Source organism: Acanthochromis polyacanthus, chromosome 7 (assembly GCF_021347895.1).
Source record: "Acanthochromis polyacanthus isolate Apoly-LR-REF ecotype Palm Island chromosome 7, KAUST_Apoly_ChrSc, whole genome shotgun sequence".
Classification (NCBI taxonomy): Eukaryota; Metazoa; Chordata; class Actinopteri; family Pomacentridae; genus Acanthochromis; species Acanthochromis polyacanthus.
Window position 1 is genome coordinate 36051410 of NC_067119.1, and position 23203 is coordinate 36074612.

The following is a 23203-nucleotide window of genomic DNA, read 5'->3' on the forward strand; positions in this document are numbered from 1 at the left end:
GCAGGGATAAATATGTTTCAGCTCCAAGAACTCATTTAACCCCAGCTGATGTAGTGAGCATAGACTAGGGTGACCATATTCTGTTTCTCTGAAAAGAGGACACACTTCCAGCTTGCGCGCAAAAAATTTCATTTTTTTCCCACCCATTTTTAGGGGTTTTCCGTGGGTCAGGGAGCTTTCTGTGCTTCTAAATCAGTTAAACAAATATTCTGAATTCCCCAGAAAAGAACACTTTACTTGGATATACAGAAAAATAGCCCAAAACACTAATATATTTATTAATTTAAAGCAATTCTCCTAAACAATATAATCAGTCACATACAAATATGGCATGCTCTACTCTTTAATAGTTATTGACTCAAGTTCTGTAGGAACACATGTATTCCGATGTTTAACAAAATAAGAAATAATCATCTCTCTTATGTCTGACACACCTTATTTAGGAAAAGTGAGGTAGAGTACCATTCTTCAAAATAACCTCCAAATTATCAATTATGTAAAAATAGAAATAATGCCTCAAAATATTAAACAAAAAGAAAAAAGAGAGGTAACCTATTCTTCAACGTTCAGTTAGCCCATTCTTCAAAATAATGTGTCTAATGGCAAATGAAAAAATATATATAAATAATGCCTCAAGTCAACAGTCCTTTTTTCCTTCTTTTTCCTTCTCTTATTAGCTACAGAGACATAAGTCCCAGCTTTGCAGACTGTACATTCTGCCTCCCATTTGACACGACCCTGACGAAAACAGGGGTACTTTTTTCGCATTTCATCAGTGAAATGACATTTGCGTTTCGGCATTTTCTTTCTGTTCGAGTGTTCTCTCGCAGTGTGTCTACCTGCCTGTCAGCCTGCGAGGAGTGAGTGAGTGAGTGTGGAGCGCCTCTGTACAGCTTTGTGAATGATTAATACACGTTCTGGGGTTCGGCTCAAACTCCGCCTCTCAGAGCGTGTTTCCAAAGGAACCATTCAACGTGAATGATAAATACACTGGTCTGTGATGCGCTCAAGCTAGGCAAGATCAAAAACCCGGACATTTGAAGGACTTTATAAACGCCGGCTGGACAGGCCGGACAGCCTCTCAAAAGAGGACATGTCCGGGCAAAAGAGGACGTATGGTCACCCTAGCATAGACTGTATGGCAGTGAGGAGCTTCTCACACCTTTAAAGTTAAATGGCTGTAAGAGTGCATCACTAAACCTAATTCATTGTGGTATTTAATCCCTAATAATATTTTTGAAAAGTTAGGAGGGTTACGTATTTTATTGAGCTGCAACTACTGTGTGTCAAAACTGCCAGTTAAACTTTCGAATTTCTATAAACAAGCATTACAGGGTTGGAAACTTTGCTACAATCATAACTTTTCTCCTCACAAATGCATCATCTGGAACAACTGCTGTATTCTCAAAAAGAACAAATCACTTTTTTCTCAATCTTGGATTGATAAAAAAAAAATATTTTTGTTAAAGATCTGGTAGATAACGATGGTAAAGTATTGCAATATGAAAACTTAATTCATAAATTCCAATTCCCAATTCAATACAAAGAATATAAAGGAATCTCCCAAAATTTCCCAGCAGGACTTCTTCATCTTATGAAAGGCCACCAGATGGCGCCAAATCCAACAACTAACACTCATCTGTTTGTTAATGGTATCAATTTCCTTGACAAAAAATGCAACAATAAAAAAATAAGAGAATCTATACAGACAACAAAACGAACCCAACCTAAATGCAAAGCCAGATGGAATTCACAGTTTCCTGATATTAACTGGAAAAAAAACATGGATGATGCCATTCAATTACTGCATAAACAACAAAATTAGAGAAATTCATTTTAAAATTATACATAGATATTACCCAACAAATGAAAACTGACATTGACTCAAACTGTTGTTTTTGCTCATTAGCCACAGAAAATATCATCCACCTCTTTTTTAATTGTACTAATACAGCTAAATTATGGCGAGATATTGAATCTTATCTATCACTTAAATTCGCAACACCAATAAATATTACCTTTAAACACATCTTAACTTATTTTCACTACAAAAATAGAAAGATTGCTAAAATAGTAAATGCGTTTATATTATATGGAAAATATCACATTCATAAAGCAAAGTTTTCAAACTCAAAACCAATATTTACTGTATTTTTGACTGACATAAGTTACTTTGACTCATTGAAATGCATAACAAACAAAAGATCCACTGACTTGTGTAATATTTTTGAAGAAATGATGTAAATCTGTTTGTATTCTCCTATTTGTCTACTATTGTCATATTTGTCTATTGATTTATTTTAATTAGTATTTTTTTCTTTTCTTTCTTTCTTTTTCCCTTTTGAGTTTATGGCTATTTTTCCTTTTTCCTTATTGGTAATGTTAAAACGAAATGAAGTCTATGTATGTGTAAATATATCCCACTGTAAATAATGTATATATGCACAATAAAAAAAAAAAAGAGGAGCTTCTCATTTCTTAAACAGCCATGTCGGAAGGCATTTCGTGTAGTCATGGAAGGATGTCAATCTGTCTCAGAAGGGTCAAATTACTGGCCTGCATCAAGCAAAGAAAACAACAAAGGAGATTTCGGAAAATACTAAAATCAGGTTAAGAACCATCCAACCCTTTATTAAAACCTGAAGGAGAGTGGAGAACCATCATCTTTAAGGAACAAATGTGGTCGGTCATGTGGTCTGATGAGTCCAGATTTACCCTGTTCCAAAGTGATGGAGGCATCAGGGTAAGAAGAGAGGCAAACATAACACTGCTCAATTTTCTCTCTGGAGAGGGTCTTTGTGACTTTTTTGTTTCTTCATTGAATGTCATGGTGAAATATTTGACAACATTCTTGTCATGTTTTAGAATGAATGAGTTGGATTTGCCCCCATGTCCAAAGTGCAACTAAACATCCTTCCAGACCAACACAGGATACTTTCGAGTGTGTTGGCCTTCAGATAAAATTGGAGATTTGTTTTTCCCTGGTCTTCTAATCTCTTTTGCCACACTCACAATACAGTTCAGATGGTATGAATTCTGGGTCTGGCTATAGAATTCCATGTGTAGTTTAATAGAGGCACACTGATATAACAATTAAACCAGTCTGAAGTCCAAGGTAGCTGCAGATACTTTAGCACTCTCATTTAGATGGATCCATAAAACCGCCCAAAGACTGCATTTAGCTTTTTAGTCTTTTTAACATTCCCCATTTCTGAGCACTGAATATGTATTAGTGTATACTGATATGAAAATTCATGACTAATAAATAATGAACATGTGTATAACTTACATAGGAGACCCATATGGGTCTGAGGCTCTGGGGCAGTTCCCTGCTTGATATGATTAATCAAAACTGTGCAATCTGTTGCTGTAAAAGTCTTTTCATGTTTATTACAAAATATATTAAAAACAGTTGCATCTAGGAATTCATTATACCCATCGCACCACATCTGCAGTATGTTTTTTTTTTTTACACCTCGATGATATACACCAATCAGATACAACATTATGACCACCTGCCTAATATTGTGTTGGTCTCCTTTATGCTGCTAAAACTCCTCTGACCCAGTGGTTCATGGACTCAGGACCTCTGGGGATGTCCTGTGGTACCGGGATGGTTTCAGTGAATTCTGTAGATCCTGTAGGTTGCAGTGTGGGACCTACCTAGATGAGGGTGATCCTAGACCATCCCACAGATGTTCAAGAACATTTAAATCTGGGGAGTGTGGAACTTGGGACCTTAGCTCTGTCATGTTCCCTGAGCCACTCCTGAGCAGTTGTGGTGTGTTGGGGTGAATGGACCTGCTGAGGGTGGCAACTGGCATCAAAGACTGCTGTAGCCATGGGAGGTGGTGCAGGGCTTTTGGGGGTTGTTGGCCTGCAATGTTTAGGTGGGTGGTACATGTCAAACATCCACATGAATGTCAGAACTCAAGGTTTCCCAGCAGAACGTTGCATTTTAACAAAATGATCGATGTTCTTCACTTCACCTGTCAGTGTATGCAAATGCAGTTGAAAATGTGCCAGTGGTTACACTTTCTTGACTTGTCTGGATTACAATAGAAAATTCTTTGCAAGTTAGTTTCCACACAAAACACACACATTTGTAGTAAGGGGACTAAAACACTGTCAAAGAAGAGGCTAATTGAACCATTGGGCATGTTTCTAAATGGCAATTATACAGTATAATCTCAACATGAACTGTCGGATGATTTGTTGCATAGTCCTATTGCCAGGACTGTCATCTGCGACCAGAATAACTCTTATTTTTATTTATCCCCAGACCTTTTTGAAGGACACTCTCGTAATTTTGTCCTTATCTTTTCATTTCTGTATAAACAAGCTTGTAAGACTTGTAGTCTTGGTCATTAGGTATCTCTCTTCATAATCATTTACCGTATTCATATATTTATTTATTTGTTCCCTAAATCACTCATGGATAATCTTACTATCTTCGTGTAGAGGAAAGGCTTCTTAACTGAGACAAATTGTGCCCTTGTAGGTCAAACGCTTCAAAGTCAGTGCTAAGTAGGATTACTCTTGGGTTCCCACACCCAGCCTTAATGATCATTCACATTTCTCTGTTATGTATACTTGTTTCTGTGATAGCAGGGTTCATTTTGGCAATAGGACAGTAGGAGTATTTCATTTGAACACTGCTTTCCAAAAATGTGGCAGCTGTCAAAACTGTAAAAAATTAAAGAAGTCAATAACTGACTGCTTCTAACCAACCAAACACAACCAGATGCAGAAAATGAATACTCCCACAAGAAAGCTGGTTCCTTTTCATATCTGGAATAGAAATTGGTCAAAAAGACTCTAATGTGTCCCTTTGAAAGCACTTGGAACATGTCTGAGGTCTTTTTCATTGATGAATTATTGTTCCCTTTCAGTACATATTTTCCTGGTTTTGCTGTTCTGTCCAGTGACCTGAGTGTACTGAACGATGTCAAGCTGCTTTCTAGCACTCAGGAGGCTTTTGTGGTGCACACTGCTGGAGTGTCCTGGAGGTTCACCTTAGATCTGCAAACAGAACAGAATCACATTCCATTATATTCTTTATATCAGATGCACAGTGGATTTCATTTTTCTTTTTTCTTTTTTAATTTAAGTGCATCTATATTAAATTCGCTAAGAAATTATTGCATAACATTTATGTGCATACATCCCTATAAAAACAAAAACAAGACTTGCACTGACATACCAAGACATTTTGAAATTGTTCAGTGTAACATATGCTAAGATTGTTGCATATATCAGGAAGATGATCTCTGAGTTAATTCTTAAAAGTAGTAGTATTCGCAGAACTTCCCATATACAGTGTATATGTGTTTACAATCTCTTTAGTCTGTGGATGTTGAACTTTAAGATTGAACAGTTTACAGACAAAAATCCATCCATTATCTATATATCACTTAATCCTCATTAGGGCTACAGCGAGGCTTAAGGTAGTATCCACTAGATCTGGCAATTTCTCGTATCCCATTCATTGTCTACACACGTGGACAAAATTGTTGGTACCCCTCAGTTAAAGAAGGAAAAACCCACAATTCTCACTGAAATCACTTGAAACTCACAAAAGTAACAATAAATAAAAATTTATTGAAAATTAAATAATCAAAAACAGCCATTACTTTTGAAATGTTGATTAACATAATTATTTAAAAAAACAAACTAATGAAACAGGCCTGGACAAAAATGATGGTACCTCTATAAAAGATTGAAAACTATTTGACCAGAGTGACATGATTAACTCAGGTGTGTCATTTAATTGACATCACAGGTGTTTCCAAACTCATAATCAGTCAGTCAGCCTATTTAAAGGGAGACAAGTAGTCACCCTGCTGTTTGGTGAAAAGGTGTGTACCACACTGAACATGGACAACAGAAAGCGAAGGAGAGAATTGTCCCAGGACATCTGAAAAAAATGATAGACAAACATCTTAAAGGTAAAGGCTATAAGACCATCTCTAAACAGCTTGAAGTTCCTGTGACAACAGTGGCTCATATTATTCAGAAGTTCAAGACCCACGGGACAGTAGCCAACCTCCCTGGACGTGGCCGCAAGAGGAAAATTGATGACAAATTGAAGAGATGGATCGTTCGAATTGTATCCAAAGAGCCCAGAGCAACCTCCAAAGAAATTAAAGGTGAACTCCAAGGCCAAGGTACATCAGTGTCAGATCGCACCATTCGTCGTTGTTTGAGCCAAAGTGGACTTCATGGGAGACGACCAAGGAGGACACCACTGCTGAAAAAACTCATAAAAAAGCGAGAGTGGAATTTGCAAAAATGCATGTTGACAAGCCACAAAGCTTCTGGGAGAATGTCCTTTGGACAGATGAGACCAAACTGGAGCTTTTTGGTAAGGCACATCAACTCTATGTTCATAGACTCAAAAACCAAGCATACGAAGAAAAGAACACTGTCCCTACGGTGAAACATGGAGGAGGCTCAGTAATGTTTTGGGGCTGCTTTGCTGCATCTGGCACAGGGTGTCTTGAAAGTGTGCAAAGTATGATGAAATCTGAAGACTATCAAGGCATTCTGGAGAGAAATGTGCTGCCTAGTGTCAGAAAGCTTGGTCTCAGTCGCAGGTCATGGGTCTTCCAACAGGACAACGATCCAAAACACACAGCCAAAAACACCCAAGAATGGCTGAGAGAAAAGCGTTGGACTATTCTAAAGTGGCCTTCTATGAGCCCAGATCTGAATCCCATTGAACATATGTGGAAGGAGCTGAAACATGCCATTTGGAGAAGACACCCATCAAACCTGAGACAACTGGAGCTGTTTGCTCATGAGGAGTGGGCCAAAATACCTGTTGACAGCTGCAGAACGCTCATTGACAAATACAGAAATCGTTTAATTGCAGTGATTGCCTCAAAAGGTTGTGCAACAAAATATTAAGTTATGGGTACCATCATTTTTGTCCAGCCCTATTTCATTAGTTTGTTTTTTTTTAAATAATTATGTTAATCAACAATTCAAAAGTGATGGCTGATTTTGATTATTTAATTTTCAATAAATTTTTATTTATTGTTACTTTTGTGAGCTTCAAGTGATTTCAGTGAGAATTGTGGGTTTTTCCTTCTTTAACTGAGGGGTACCAACAATTTTGTCCACGTGTGTATGTGAAATGCACCGCATTGCATGCTGGTCCGGTTGCGGTGCGTTTTGAGCTGCAATCCGGTGCATCTCCCCGGAGCGGGCCACTGCTCATTTACATAAAGTAGACTCGACTTCTATTTGATGCAAATTTGATGCTGCGTGGGGAGGTCTGACGCATCACAAAACTTTTGTCAAACGTTTAAACCAGCCGTCGTTGAACTAAAACGACAATAGATTCAGCAACTGCACAGGTTATTTTTCACCTCAAATGCTTTCAGAAGTACTTTTTGTTGAACTGTTGTGATAATAAAAGAGAAAGATTGCGACCGAGCTGCCATGTTGGTCCGGAGCAAACAGCTCCCGAGTCAATGCGTTTGTCCAATCAGGGGCTGGCAGGATAGTTGGAGAAGAAGATCGGCAGGGATTGAACACTGCCTCCTGGACTCAAGTATACGCCCATCAAGGGGGCGATTTTCAGATGTGGCACCTTTACATGCAGGAAAAACGCATCAGGTAGACACGTAGCATTAGGGCGAAAGCAGGGGACATCCTGGACAGGTCACTAGTCTGTCACAGGACTACATATACCGACAATCAAACTCACGGACAATTTAGAATCACCAATTAACCTCAGCATCTTGTTTTGGACTGTGGGAGGAAGCCAGAGTACCCAGGGAGAACATGCAAACTCCATGCAGAAAGATCCTGGGAAGGCAGGGATGCAAACCAGGGATCTTCTAGTTGCAAGGTGAAAGTGCTAACCACCAAGCCACTGTGCAGCCCTTGCAGACAAAAATGACACACAAATCTGTCGGTTAAGGTTATTTGCTCTTACCGGTTGTGTGCCATGTGACTCTTGACCAGGTGTCCGGCAGCCAAAGCAGACATCAGAGAGAGCTCTCCAGCCAGAACAGTGGCACACACAACCCTGGCCAGCTGCCGTGCATTTTCCCCTGGACAGTCCTGACTGGCTCCCTGCACGCCCAGCATCTAAACACACACACATGTAATATAAGTATGAATCATTTTATATCTTTTTTAATCAACTGGGTCAGCAGAAACAAGCTGGAGTTTCACTTTTAAAGTTGTGATAGTGCAACAGGAGCTTGTTTTGTCTGAACTGAACTCAACCAAAATAGAAGTGCCTGTTATTCAATTCAATTTCAGTTTATATTATTTATATAGCGCCAATTAAAGGTCAGATTGTCTCAAGACACTTTACAGAACCCATATGCCTGAACCCCCAGAGCAAGCCCTGAGGTGACAGTTTTTGACAAAAGCATACTGCCATCTTCGAGTGCTTAGTTGATTATAATAAGCATGTATAAGAAACTATTTTACATGTGTTTATCTTTTCACACCCAGATTACTGAAACGGCCTATTTACATGCCTAATTAATAAAACTGGATTGGCTACAAACGGTACAAAAGTCAGTTGCCTGGCTTCTAATCAAAGAATACAGCCTCTGGTTTTAGCCTCCTTACACTGACTTCCATTATATTTTAGAACTGACTTAAAAACTTAAAAGACATTGTGTCCCAGTATATTTTGAATCTTTTATCTCCATAGAACTCTGTCCACGCTCTGAGATCCTCAGACAGGTTGAAAAAGGCAAAGGGGAGTCAGGCTTTTGAAATACCAGACCTAAGGCTCTGGAATAGCCTGCTTGTGGATCTAAGGCAGGCTGTCAGAGGCTTCTTTTAAGTCCAAGGTTAAAACATACATTTTTTCCTTTGCCTTCACTGATTTTATCTGATATTATGTTTATGGGCTTTGTCATTTCTAATTCCATTGTGGCTTGTTTCATACTTTTGTTCCTTTTGCTGTTTTCATGTTATGTCTGACACTGCCTTCAGCTTAAGTCAGCTGGGATAGGCTCCAGCCCTCCACAACCGTAGAGGGGATGAAGTGTTGTATCGATAATATATGTATGTATGTATGGATAGTTATGTCTGAGCTATTTGAAGCGCTTTCTAATTTTGCTTTGAGAAGTGCAATACAAAACTGATACGATAGTTTAGGCATCTAAGCGGCCACAGAGATACATAATTCATTTAGTGGTTTAAGTGTTTTTGTCACAGTACTTGCCTAGTCAGCCTTTTCTGTCTTCTTCTCTCCCCTCTTGTCCTTCTTTTCTCTCTCCCTCCTTCTATCATCCTTTGCTTCTCCATCCTTTTCTCCTCCTCGCTTCTCTATTCCTCTCTTCTCCTTCTCTCTCAGTTCTACCTGTTTCTGTCTTTTGTCCTCTTCACGGTACCCCCCCTCTATGCTACGCCCCTGGCCATGCTGACGATCCCGGGGGATTGGACACAGCTACAGAGGGAGCGCAGCACACATAAGCTGCGTTTAAAGCCTGACTCACCCACCAGTCGCTGCTGGATCATTGCTCCTGCTGGCTCCTTATTTAAAGACGTTCTGTCTGTCTTTCTGTCTTTCTGCCATCTGTTAGTGCCTGCACTCAGGGTTCAACCCCCCTGGCCCGTACCAGTTTTAGTGTGTTTGACTCCACCAGAAGAATATTAGTTCAATATGCTCTAAGAAAAGAGTCTGTTGTTTTTTTAGCTACAGTAACCTCCAGCATATTCACCAACCAGTGTCTCACTGTGTCTGTCTACATGGTAACTGATTTTTGGTGTGTAGCGTAGATTAACAGCCCGGCAAATTCTTTCTTTCAGTTAGGATGAGACCAGCCATGCTCCTTTTGATCAAATATCCATGTAACACTTTAGAAAAGGACAATCAGTAGAGAAACAAGAACAGATTTCACAGATTTCACATTAATCCCATTATATTACAAGATTACAAATCTAAACACAGCTAATTATGGAACGGACACTTCACATAACGGAAAAATATCAGCCTCTTCTATTTAAAATATAAACACAATAGGTTACTAGAGTAAACTACACATTGGTACCGCCTACCAAGTTCAAAATGAAAGACATGCAGCCACATTTGTGAAATTGCATAAACATAGTGTAAATACCAATGTTTCACACTACTGATGCCGTCTGTGTCAGTGTCTGTGTAGTATTAGCTGCTGAGGTAGTGTGCACTGTGTTTAGCAGAACTTTTTCACTAAAACAGCACTTTGAGAGTAGCTGGTGAACCAAAGCAGCAAAGCAAATTTGATGTATACATATTTACAATTTTAAACACAGTACTTATTTTCCATCTACCTACAGTTGCCTGAAAGGAATGTTTATGTGCATGTACCTGGAGACAGGCTTGTTGAGCAGGCAGGTTGGTGCCTCCTCCTACAGTGCCCAGTTCTATAGAGGGCATAGTGCAGCTAATGTACAGGTCCTCCCCTGTTGATCCAGATGGTTCCATGAGGGTGATGCAGTTACTGCTGCCCACTGACTGGGCTGGATCCTGATCGACATATAAACACATAAGACACAAAAATACACTAAAATAAACTGATGCATATAATTTTCTTACTTTACTACTTTACCTGTCCACAGGCTATGTAGATTGCGGTCACCAGGTTGGCTGCATGTGCATTAAATCCACCGACGCTACCTGCCATGGCTGAGCCCACCAGGTTTTTACTGACGTTAACCTCCACCAGAGCGCCCGTTGTTGTCTTCAAAACCTACAACACAGGGACAAATGTTAACATGAGTCTGAGGCCTTGTGCTCCCTGAGCTGGCCCTCCTGGCTGACAAAGAGCCTCCACAGGCCACCTGAGCAATCTTGCCAGTCACCCCCACCTCCAGCGTGCCTTCTGGAGTGGGCCCACCAGTCTGCCTTACACCCCAGGCAGTGTGCCTAACATCTCCAGTTCCATTGGCTGCCATAGAGTTGTGTGCCTGAGCCTGTGGACTCTTGTTTTGTTTTGTTGGATTCTCCCTGATTTGACTCTGCAGTCCCATTTTATTAGAATTTACTCCTCTATCACCCTTTGTTTGCCTCCAGTAAATTTTATTAAACTTTATTTTTGTTCATTCTAACTACTGTACTAACAGCAATGCAAGCCAGAACCAGAATCTTTGCTGACTAACCTAGTGCAGTCTAATCAAAGTTTTCAGGTTTTTAAAACTGCAAGTTTTTGTTCACTATCTGTTAAAAGATATAAAATCACAGGTGGAAACATTGGAACAATTGGTTAATGCCAGTAAAGAACATACGTTTTAAAATAAAAACTGTTGGCTGCACTTTCAGTTCTGGCTCTTCCTACCTCTCTGACCACCTTAGCAGGGATGATGGCCTCACAAACTGCAGACTTGCCCCTGCCTTCAATCCAGTTAACGGCAGCTGGTTTCTTGTCCGTGCAGTAGTTCCCACTCACAGCCACTACCTGCAGCTCTGGAAAGTGCTGCTGCAGTCTGCTCAGAGCCTGCTCTGTACCCTGCACACAGACCAAGAGGTAATCAGACATGAAATGCAGTGGCACAACATCTTGAACATTTCTGCAGTTCTATTATGCCACTATGTTCATTGTTCTGCACTGTTCTGTCATCACAAACATCTATTTCCAGTTGTGAACATAACTTTGAATACACTTGAAAAGACCATGTATGTCATAGCCATCTTGAGGTTCCAATGATGTCTATAACTCTGAATTTTCTATGATGGAATCATTAAAACCAATGTATCTTTGTCACAAAAACAATCAAGCATTTTGGTTCTTTCATAGATTTATTATACAGTGGTGTGAAAAAGCATTTAAATCACAAGCTTCTGGTTGTATCTTTGACCCTTACTCTTGGCAGAATTGGTACAGTTAAATTAAATTTGTTGGCTTCCTTACAGAGAATTGTTTCTTCACCACAGTCCACAAGTTGTTGAAGGGGTTTAAATCATTACTTTTTGGGGACCATCTCAAATTATATTTCTAGCCTTGTTTATTCATTTCTTCATCACTTTTGATGTGAGTTTGGAGTCATTGACTTGTTGGAACAAGCAACTGCTTCTAAGACCCAACCGTCTTTTAGGTTTTCCTGAAGAATGTGGAGGTAATCCTCCTCCTTCATTAATCCATTTACTTTATATAAAACACCAGTTCCACTGGCACCAAAACATCTCCAGAGCACAATACTACTATCATCATATTTGATGTCAAGTGGTCTTGGGGTTAAAGGCCTCTTTTTCTCTCCTCCAAACAAATTTCTGCTCATTGTGGTATTTTCATCTGACCACAGAACTTTGCTCTAGAATGCTTTTCTTTGACCATGGTTTTAAGATGCCTCTTCAAGAGGAAAGACTTCCTTCTTGCACGGCAGCCTCTCAGCATATGGTCATGTAAAACATGCCTGACGATGTTGCAGCAGCATCTAATTCATCCCGGACCTGCTTTTTGGTGGTTGATGATTGATTCTTGAACCGTCCAAACCAATCAAAATTTCATATTGAGATATGGTAATTGTTTTGTCATTATACTTCAAACCAGTTCTATGAGGATATTAGAATGAACTACAAATCCCCTGACAGTTTGAAATATCAGTCTGAAAACAGAATAAAGAGTATGCAAAACACACACACACACACGTTTGTACTTCTATCTTAGTGAGGACATCCATAGGCATAATGCATTTCCTAGAGCCTTACCCTAACCTTAACCATCACAACTGATTGCCTAAACTTAATCCTTACCCTAACCAAACCTCAATTCATACCTGTTCTCTAAAAACAAGTCTTCACCCTCAAACATGGCTGTTTCAAAGTGAGGACCGGCCAAAATGTCCTCACTTTGTAAAAATGTCCTCACTTTGATAGTTAAATGCAGAAAATGGTATTCACCATGTAACAAGTACAAGAACACACACATACACACACGCACATGCACACCTAACTATTCTTAATGGTACCTTAGAGATCATATTCATCCCCATGGCATCTCCAGTCTTGGAATGGAAGCGGATGTAAAGATTTCTCCCAGCCAGACCAACCAGCAGCTTTTGGAGCCGTGCAAACCTGCCAACAGTCACCACACAATCTTCCATATGAGGACAACTTGACAACTTGTAGATTATACACATAATGGATATTCAGTCCATTCTCTGAATTCTCGGTCTGCCCATGTCAGATGTCATGTCTTACCTGCTGGTGCTGTCAAAAGCCTCTTTGATGGTTTGAAAACCATCTGTGCTCTCCAGCCAGTTCTTAACCTCAGCAGCCTGACAGGCAGAGGGCAGTCTCACTACAGGTCCCCGAGTCATGCTGTCAGCCAGGATACGACTGCAGGCTCCACCGCCCAGCTACAGTACACAGAAAACCAAAAAGATTGTGAATACACAGGAAAGCACTGAACAAAATATTAGAAGAGCACTAAAAACATTTCTGAAATCACAGTTACACACTAGCTGTATATTTCTTGCAGCATTTAGACATGACACTCTACCTGTTTGTTCTTTCATTTTATTGCTACAGCATGCTGTAAAACAATACTAAAGACATCAGAACTATGAAATGACACATATGGAACTAGAAAAGCACTCAGAGAGTGCAGTACTCCACCAAGGCTGTTCATTCTCCCATATGGCGTTGTCAGAAATGCAGCATTTTAAAAAAAAAATGCAGCATTTGTATATTAGTTATCTATGATTAGAAATCACGACACTATAGAATGTGGCCATTTAACATAGATCTACCAACCATGTGGTGGAATTGTTGTAGGATCGCAATCGTGATTGTCAGCAGGGAGCTGATGTCGTGTTCATTTGTTGTCACGGTTACAGTGACACAATGCCGCTATCTCGCAATGATAGAAATCTTTAACAAATCCATGGATTATTTAAATCACGTTAAAGGGTGGGCAACGTAGGACAGAATCACAACCCACAATCTAAAACACAACAGTCCCTGTAGATTTAGTTGAACTTCTGTAAGCACATGATTACTTGTGCATATGCCGGGATATAATTCCTGTTGTTTAAAAGAAACACTAACATCCCCGATCAACAAATCTCAGCATCTTGTTTTTGCTCTGATTTTGTTTTGGTACTTAATGAAATTTAGCCCCAAGTAATTTGTGCATAATCAAATAATTCTATGCAGTTATTGCAAAATTAAATGTGGAGTAATGGACCTTAACTCTTGCTCAGTGGCAATAAACCATAGTGTGTGTCCATTAGCTGTAGCCACTTTATTCTTGCTGTGAAGTGACAGTGCTAACCACTGTAGCACCGTGCACACCACATAGCGTATTTGTCAGCTTTAAAACTCTCCCTACAACCACTTTTTTGATGTAACATGTGAAACATACAGCTACAAAGAGGTCAATTATTTGTAGATAGGGACCTACGGTTAAAAACAGTTATGATTTGAAAACACATCTTTCACAAAAAGCAATGACATGCATTTGCAAAGAAAACAGGATACATTATGATGATAACGAAGAGATGACAGAGGTTGAATTTTTACATTTCATATATTATTAAGTGTTTTATGTCCACTCTTGTATATGTCCCTAGAGACCCTGGTAGCAGCAACAAATCTGAAACTCACAGCGATTGCTCGACAACCACGATTGGTGCTGGCAACCAAGCAGCCTTCTGTAGTTGCCATGGGAACCTGGAATTGCTTCCCATCCAGATGCAGCGGTCCAGCCACGCCCACTGGTATGGGCATGTAGCCAATCACATTCTCACAGCAGGTGCCTATAACCTGGAAAACAGAACTATTTCAAGTAGGAAGCAGAGTGTTACAGGTAGGGCTGCAGCTTCTTGTGTTTGTGTGTTCTCTCACCTTAGAGTAGTCGTAGTCAGTGTATGGCAGCGAGGAAAGCGCAGAAGGAGAAGGAAGCTTTGCTGATATCATCAGCCTTCGTATGGCCACTCCTCTCTCTGGTCTCTCCATCATGGCTTCCAGTTTGTATGCAGGGATGTGTTTGAAGTTGACCAGCTGCATCACCTCATCGTCACTCAGAAAACGAGGTCCCAGCTGCAAGAGACGTGCAGAGTTACGAACTATTCAATATGTAGCATGGTCAGAACAGTGGCCAGTAAGACTATTTTTAACTATTCTAAAAGATTATTGCATTGTGTATTTTAAGATAATGTGGTTGTTTTTTGCACGATATACAGACTGGAAAACAAACTGACAAACACTTTCTTACATTTTCACTACTGTTCAAAAGTTTGGGGTCACCCAGAAAATTTCATGTTTTCCATGAAAACTTTTATTCATGTGCTGACATAATTGCACAAAGGTTTTCTAATCATCAATGAGCCTTTCAACACCATTAGCTAACATAATGTAGCATTAGAACACAAGAGTGATGGTTGCTGGAAATGTACCCCTATGGAGATATTCCATTAAAAATCAGCCGTTTGCAACTAGAATAGTCATTTACCACATTAACAATGTCTACACTGGATTTATCATTCATTTAATGTTAGAAAAATATGCTTTTCTTTGAAAAATAAGGACATTTATCAGTGACCCCAAACTTTTGAACAGTTGTGTTTATTGTACATTTACAACCACTTGTTAGGGGAGCTTTGTGGTAGGCCATGTGTCAATTTTCTGCCATGTCCAAGTTCTCCATAGCATGTTTGAAATCACCCCCTTCTTCAAGTATTCATTACTCCTTATAAAAGAAGTTTGCTCATCAAACTTTGAGTGCATAGTTTGTTCTCCATCTGCTGGCACTATGTCAATAAAATTGAAATGAACATAATTGAATTAAACTGAAGCCTTCAGCAGTACATAAAGGTTTAGAAAATGTTTTGGTACTTTTGCTGAAATATATGAAGAATATATTTACATATTTACAATTCAGACCCTCAAATAAAATGGGCAAGAGTAAATGTAGTGAATGAACAGTGAATGAGCCAAGATTTACTGCAGGTCCATTACTGGTTCTGACTGCACAGTAAAAGTGATAATTATGTAATGTAGCAACTACTGTGTTATCCAGCAAAATGTTTTGCTTCTGATAATGTTAACAGCCAATCTCTGTCTACATGTTGTCATCATTTGGGACATTTTGATCTCATATTTCTTTGGTGAAGAAAGCTTCCAGTGCGTGAGTACTGTAGCCAATTTCCAATTATACTTGCCTCAAACTACTAATGTACGAGTATATCTCATGTGGGAGGTGCAAAGGCCAGCTGAGTAAATGTAAGGCCACAAGAAGCTCGTAGAATCAGTGCAAGTATCTTTTCTATTGTTGTCATGCTCTAATTGGCTCAGCCTCAAAGAGAGAGCAACTAATCTCATTACAGCCAAGGTAAATCACACGGCGGTCTAATACTATGGAGTCTAATTGGCAGGATGAGTCCACATTAACTTAGGGAAATGGAAAGTGGGCTCAGGATCTTGAAAGGAGGTTACCTTGGTTTCTTGAGTTATCAACTGTAAAAGGCAGATTTTGGGGATTCATGTGTCATATTTCACCTCAGGGTTGTTGAGGATGGCCATGCAGTCATTCAGGCCTCTGGGTTGTTGGGGAAGGCTAGGCTGAATAGTCTTCACATGGACATCTTCCTCTTCTTCTCCCATGACAAAGCTCTTTGACTGGTAATCAGCAGCCGTGGCAGTCAGGGGCCGAATCACTTCATCTAGAGAAACAAGGTGGAGTTGGATACCACAGTGCTACACAAGTCCATCTGCTAAAGCATCATCACTGAGGACAGACACACCTCTCTTTTCCCTGTGGCCAGGTGCTGGGGCAGTCATGACGTTGGCTGGGGCGAAGGATAAGGATTGGGGAGCAGGTGTCTCCTGTCTGCAGCAGGTCTTAGAGGGCTGACGCAGGCTTAAGGCAGGGGTGGTCATAGTTATGGGGTTCTTGAGTGACAGTGTGGACTCCATTTCAACCTGCTCAAAGAATATATACTTGACAGCCAACAGCAGTGCCAAGGCCAGACAGATCATCTGCTCTATGTCCATCGTTATGATCCTGCAAGAGAAGACCAACAATAATGTGTCGTGTTTTTGTTGATTCACAGGAGAGCAATGGCGTTAGCTGACAGTTGATTTTTCATTTTTTTGGTTAATTTATCCTGGATAAACAGCTTTGGTTTTCAGACTGGGGTCATTAGTTTTTTTACTACAATGCAATGTACTGCCAGAAAACCTTGAGTCCTGGCATTCATGTGGATTTTACTTTAGCCCCTTTCAGATGTGGGACACGGAACAACAATTAAAGTGACGGTATTCTGTCATTCAGATTCTGAGACATTGCATTAAAGTTCATCACAGCTGCAGTCATACATATCCCGCACTTTGCTAAGGAGTGCTATGGATTGCAAACAACACTTGTCAATCATGAAAGACCACACAATGCAAATTTACACTACCGTTCAAAAGTTTGGGGTCACCCAGACAATTTCATGTTTTCCATGAAACTACCACTTTTTTTCATGTGCTGACATAATTGCACAAAGGTTTTCTAATCATCATTGAGCCTTTCAACACCATTAGCTAACACAATGTAGCATTAGAACACAGGAGTGATGGTTGCTGGAAATATTCCTCTGTACCCCTATGGAGATATTCCATTAAAAATCAGTCTTTTCCAGCTACAATAGTCACTTACCACATTACCAATGTTAGACTAGAGTGTATTTCTGAATAATTTAATGTTATCCTCACTGAACAAAAAAGCTTTTCTTTCAAAAATAAGGACATCTCTAAGTGACCTCAAACTTTTCAACGGTAGTGTATGTGATTATGGGGCTAAATAATCCAATAACAAACTAAAACTAGAAAAGCACTCAGAGAGTGCAGGCCTCCACCAAGGATAGAGAGGAAAACAGGAAACCCATGCAGTAAAGGATCATGAGCTGGAATCAAACCTGTGTCTCTTACACAGTTCTGTTTACAAATCACCTTCTTAACCAGTTGAGCTATGTGGACACCTTGCTCCAATTTGTTGGACGACATACTAACCTATGATGTTTTTGTCATATTTTGGACCACATACTAAAACATACTAAAAAATTCAAAGTGATCCAGAATCCAGGATCCTTTCCGGATTGCCACCAAAATTAAATCAGCTTTTCCTCTTACCATAGTCTACATCGCCTCAAAATTTCATGTGAATCTGCCCAGGCGTTTTTGAGTTATCTTGCTAACAGACAGACAGACAGACAGACAGACACAAAAATGCCGGGTGTCACATAACCTCCTTGGCGGAGGTAACTAAACTGTTAGCAACTGATCAAAGTGTTAAAATAACTAACAGCCTAGTTTATTGCTGATTTCTTAAACAGCAAACTGAAAGTTTGGGACTCAACCTGAGGACAACCACAATGTGAAATTAAACTGCAGCTAATAAACTGTTACTCTTTGTTTGTTTGTACTCTCTGTTACCTGTCTGAGATGAAGAAATGTTCACAGCTGCTGTTCGAGCTGATCAGCCCTTTCCCCAGGTCAGAATAATTTAATTATATTCGTTTATTGCTATGGACATTTATTTTGTTACTTAATAGATTTGAAATTGCAGAGCATTGTAAAGTATGCAAAAAAAAAACGTGTATTGGGATTTTAGCAAACAAAATGTGTATTAAGCATCTCTGTGATGTTTTCAAATGAATACTGATTCTGAAATGTGGAAAAATCCTTTCCTATATCCCTTTACACTACTCACAGAATCTCTGCTTGTGAATATCTATCCATTAATATGACAGTTCAGGCCACACTTGTACCGTGTCTAAAGTTATATGGAAATGTTACTAGGTCTAACCTAGTGGGATTGCTTAGATTGCTTTAGTTACCTTCATATTAACAGAACAAAGTACATATCTAAAAGAGGTATTTGAAACCTGCTACTCACCTACACATTGTACCAGACATTTACAACATGTATCTATACAAACATGCTGTAGCTCAGCATTTGGGACTTTGTATGGAACCCTTTGTGCATAGGGAGATGACACTGATGTTCTCACATTGGTGTCACCTCACCATCTTGCTTTGCCACAACCTTATATTGTAGGTGTGCTGCAGGTGAAGCCCTTCCGTGGGACATCTACTCTGTGTATGGCCTGCAGTAGCTAGGTGTAGCCACAGTGTAAGTACCTACCTCACCCCACTGAGGTACATCAGCCACTGATCAATTTCAGTGGACCATTTGACGGGCTGACTGGTGTCTGATTAATGGCCTTACATACGTATGTTTTACTTATAATTCAAAGGGTTTAAAAAGTGAACACAAAGTTGTGGAATGTATCTAAATATCTAAGGTCCAGTGTTACAATACTTTACCATTCAATAAAACCACTGCAGAAACAGCTCAAGCAACTTGTGATAGTCACCTGGTAAGGTAGAAATGCCAAAGCGGTTTTTCTGGTTCGATTCTCCTGGGTGAGAGCGGGTCCAGATCCATGCCAACCTGTGGGATACCCACAGTGATGTTGTTGGCCAAGGGCTCAGCAATCCAGCGGCTGTGGGCATGAACCATCACCAGGCCAAGAGACTGCACATAGAGCAGAGAAGAGAAAGCAGAAGGACAACAAGTAAACACGTAAAGCATGAGGAATTTTAGAGTTCTGAGCTGATTTAGTGCTCAGTACACATAAAGTTATTATAGTGGATGACTTTAACATCCATGTAGATGAAAACGACAGCCTCAGCTCTGCATTTAGTTCACTGATAGACTCAGTTGGTTCTTGATTCCTCCCACCATTGTCAACCACTTGCTCATCGGGAATCCAAAGGCAACTTTGCATTGTTGGGCTCTCTGTTCTTTGTTTAAAATTCATAAGGTCCCTCCTTTACTATGAGAAGTGCTATGAGATGGCATGTTGTGAAATGGCAGTATATCAATAAAACTGAATTGAATTGAGGTGTTACCATGATAATTTTGACTCTCTGGGTTACAGGGTTGGGTTTGTTGTCCTCCTCCTCCATCACTCTGGAGAAGTGGCTCAGCTGCCATATGGGATGACCCTCTTGGCTCTCACGGGACAGCTACAGGACCAAACACAACATGATCAAACTGACATTATCATACACATGAATACACATACGTATAGCGAAAACTGTATTCTTACCTCCAGCACCAGTGAAACACATGCAGGGAAGAAAGTCATGAACACAAAATAGTTGGCCAAGACAGACATACATCCAAAGCAACACATGATTTCCAGTTGCCTCACACCTGAAAGAAACAGGACAAACACTCTCACAATCTGAATGAGATCTGAATCAAGCATACTCAGTTGAACTCTCATGATCACATGGCTACTTGAGTAGTTAAAGAATAAAACAAAGAAAGCAAGAAGTAGATGCTTGCTGTGTCTTAAACAGGAAGTGCTCTTAATTTACGTTTAAATAATCATGTCTTTACCAGTACTTGATCTTTGTGCATGAAAAGTATGGGAAATCAGGTTAAGGAAGTAAGATGCAGTACAATGCAAAGTCCTCATGTTGCAAACCTCGGATCTTGGTGTTATTCAGTGAAGATGTAAATGGCTGCAAGTACCTGACATGGTTCCCACTCCTATCACTAAACACTCCACCAGAGCATCTAAAGTGAATGTAGGCCCCAGGATGGCCATGCCACGAGCAATGTTGTCCCTTACTTCATCCTGAGAGAGTTAAAGTAAAATATATAAATGCAGTCTACTGCTGGAACACACAGAGGATGTTGTAATATGATAACCAAATATTTCTTCATACCTGAGAGCTGGAGCTTAAGGCAAACTTGGCGAGAGCACATGCTTTGGAGAGGTCAATGAGAAGCAGGAAGAAGGGCAAAGCCTCACTGGAAAACAACAGAGAAGGATATACTGTACTGGTTTTAAAAGAGAAACTGATAAAAAGGACAGTATGTTGAGTTTGTCCTTACTTGAGGCCTGTGAGCTCTTTATCAAGAAAGTGAATGACAACTGTGCTGAATACGAAGCTGGAGAATATGGTGAAAAGACCAGCAATGCCTGCAAGAGAGTAGACCCAGTGCATTTCAGTGAGTTTAACTAGTTGGGTCATCAGAATTACTACCTCTTCAGCCACAAAAGCCACAGCATTTTAGGCATGCTTGGCATCTTATAAACATATTATGTGACCATGAATACTTTACCTAAAATGTATTTGGATCCCAGTTGTTTCAAATTCTGGAATTGGAAGTAAATATAGATGATGGCAATACAGCGTGTGATAGTCAGGATGATGATGTCGCTGCTCAGAATTTGCTGTTGAAAAGGAATACAAATTGACCAGTGTTAAAGTCCCAGAAATTTATTAAAAATGTATGTCTACTTTACATTGGGTAGTATGTACACTAAACAGATAACACAGATATTCTTGATCATGTCATTCACTCACCTCCTCTGTTTTGGGGCATTCAAAGTTCCAGCCACAGATCTGGTCATTGCCAGTGAACATGTTCATGGACATCATACAGATGGTGAGTGTAACTGTGGCAACGATCACCTCCCAGGGGTGAGAGGCCACCAGGAGGCCGTGGGCTCGGAACAGACGGGTCAGCATGCTGCAACAGAAAGATGGACTCATGCAAGGTTTCTTAATGTCAGCCAGGAGAAGTTGGGTGTCAATGTAGACCTTGACAAGGACTTCATTAGTGCAACGGTGTGGAAAACAAAAGTAGAACCACAGTAGAAATTTTAAAAAAATACATTCTTAGTTCTTATACCACCACAACATTAAATGGTCCATCTCAGTTTATCAATATCAAGAGTATAAATAATAAAACAGTCACACAGTGTAGATAATCATGTAACACACATGAACACATTTTCCTGTAAAATTACTGTAAAACACTTGTAGTTTTGATCACCAGTAATTTACAGTAATTCCTACAGTGTTACAATTTCAATGTACACAAACAGTTAATTATTGTACAATTGATTACAGCACAGAATATGAGGTTTATTGATTCATACTACAGCTAGACACACAAATTTGGATCTAACAATTTTGTTTAACATTTCAAAATTCATGTTTCACTAAAGCAATTGAAATAATAAAGGCTACAAGACTTTTGTGAGAACATTTTTTGGTTACTTTATAGATATATTTAACAGTCGCTGAGAGTAGACCTAAAGCCTCATAAATCCGATGAACTTGTTTTAATAACTAATTAAAGCATACAGATATATTAACATTACAGTTTTATTATATATTTTTTCTCTACCATTTATAGCTGTATTAAATCAATTGGCCTATTTATCTCATTGCTTTAAACGCGTCATTTAAGTAGCTTAATAGATTACAGCTGAGCACTGAAAGCTCTGGACTACTGCACCTGACCCTTCAGTCCGCTCTCAAAAGACAAACACGGCTAATTTATTTCTTCACAAAATCACTGAGGAGACACACGACATACTGCTTTCTTCATCTAAAACATAACTGGTTGTACATATTGAGAAACAACGTTTTCAGGAAGAGAAACTTAGATGAATGCTGCTGTTTCTTAAAGCTCGTCCCTGAAATCACCTGTTTCAGGTAAACTGCAAAAAGTCGTAAAAAATGCATGTGTGTTTATGTGCGCAAACTGACTGACCTGGTTGGAGGATGGCAGCTGAGACTGAGAGCTGGTGATGAGCAGAGCTGTGCCTCCTGCAGTGAAGCGGACCGCACACTGTCGGAAGGGCGCTCTGACACACGGGGCGGCCTCTGCAGCTCACAGTACCACACCGATGGAACGATGGCACGCTACTACATCATCCGACGCTTTAGCCAATCACCATAAGTCACCTCCTTCTCGAGCGCCTTCTCCACGCCCCGTTTCCCTGGTGACAGCGGTAAAGGGGCGTGGCCAGAGAGAAGACGCCTAATCTCACCACTACACAGACAGAGGTGACAGTACACGGCTGTTCTCAGTGGAAGTGTTTATGTATTTGGAAATATTTGTACTGTGTCTCATAGATGAGTAATGACAAAGGCTCTGATTATTATTTTTTTTGGTGATGATTATAAATATTATTGTTATTTTAGTGCATGCTCTGCTGTTCAAAAGGTTGGGGTCACCCACAGACAATTTCATGTTTTCCAAGAAAATTCACACTTTTATTCATGTGCAAACCAAATTGCACATGGATTTTCTAATGATCAATTAGTACATTAGAACATGGGAGTGATGGTTGCTGGAAATGGGCCTCTGTATCCCTATGTAGACATTCATTTAAAAATCAGCCTTTTCCAGCTAGAATAGTCTCTCTCTCTCTCTCTCTCTAT

At 39.8% G+C, this 23203-nt stretch overlaps 1 protein-coding gene across 1 annotated transcript; it reads right to left on the bottom strand.

The window, feature by feature from the left end:
• Positions 1 to 3364: 3364 nt before the first annotated feature.
• Positions 3365 to 22693, bottom strand: hmgcra (3-hydroxy-3-methylglutaryl-CoA reductase a). The gene is made up of 20 exons (XM_022217273.2): positions 22530 to 22693; positions 21332 to 21497; positions 21087 to 21198; positions 20856 to 20943; positions 20687 to 20771; positions 20490 to 20595; positions 20059 to 20165; positions 19859 to 19975; positions 19321 to 19481; positions 16702 to 16961; positions 16457 to 16620; positions 14804 to 14998; positions 14564 to 14722; positions 13157 to 13314; positions 12925 to 13030; positions 11295 to 11465; positions 10569 to 10709; positions 10328 to 10486; positions 7946 to 8100; positions 3365 to 5022 (listed from the first exon to the last, which is right to left on the bottom strand). The coding sequence occupies exons 2-20, from the start codon at positions 21494 to 21496 to the stop codon at positions 4968 to 4970; spliced, it is 2664 nt and encodes an 887-aa protein (XP_022072965.1). The 5' UTR covers position 21497; positions 22530 to 22693; the 3' UTR covers positions 3365 to 4967.
• Positions 22694 to 23203: the final 510 nt, after the last annotated feature.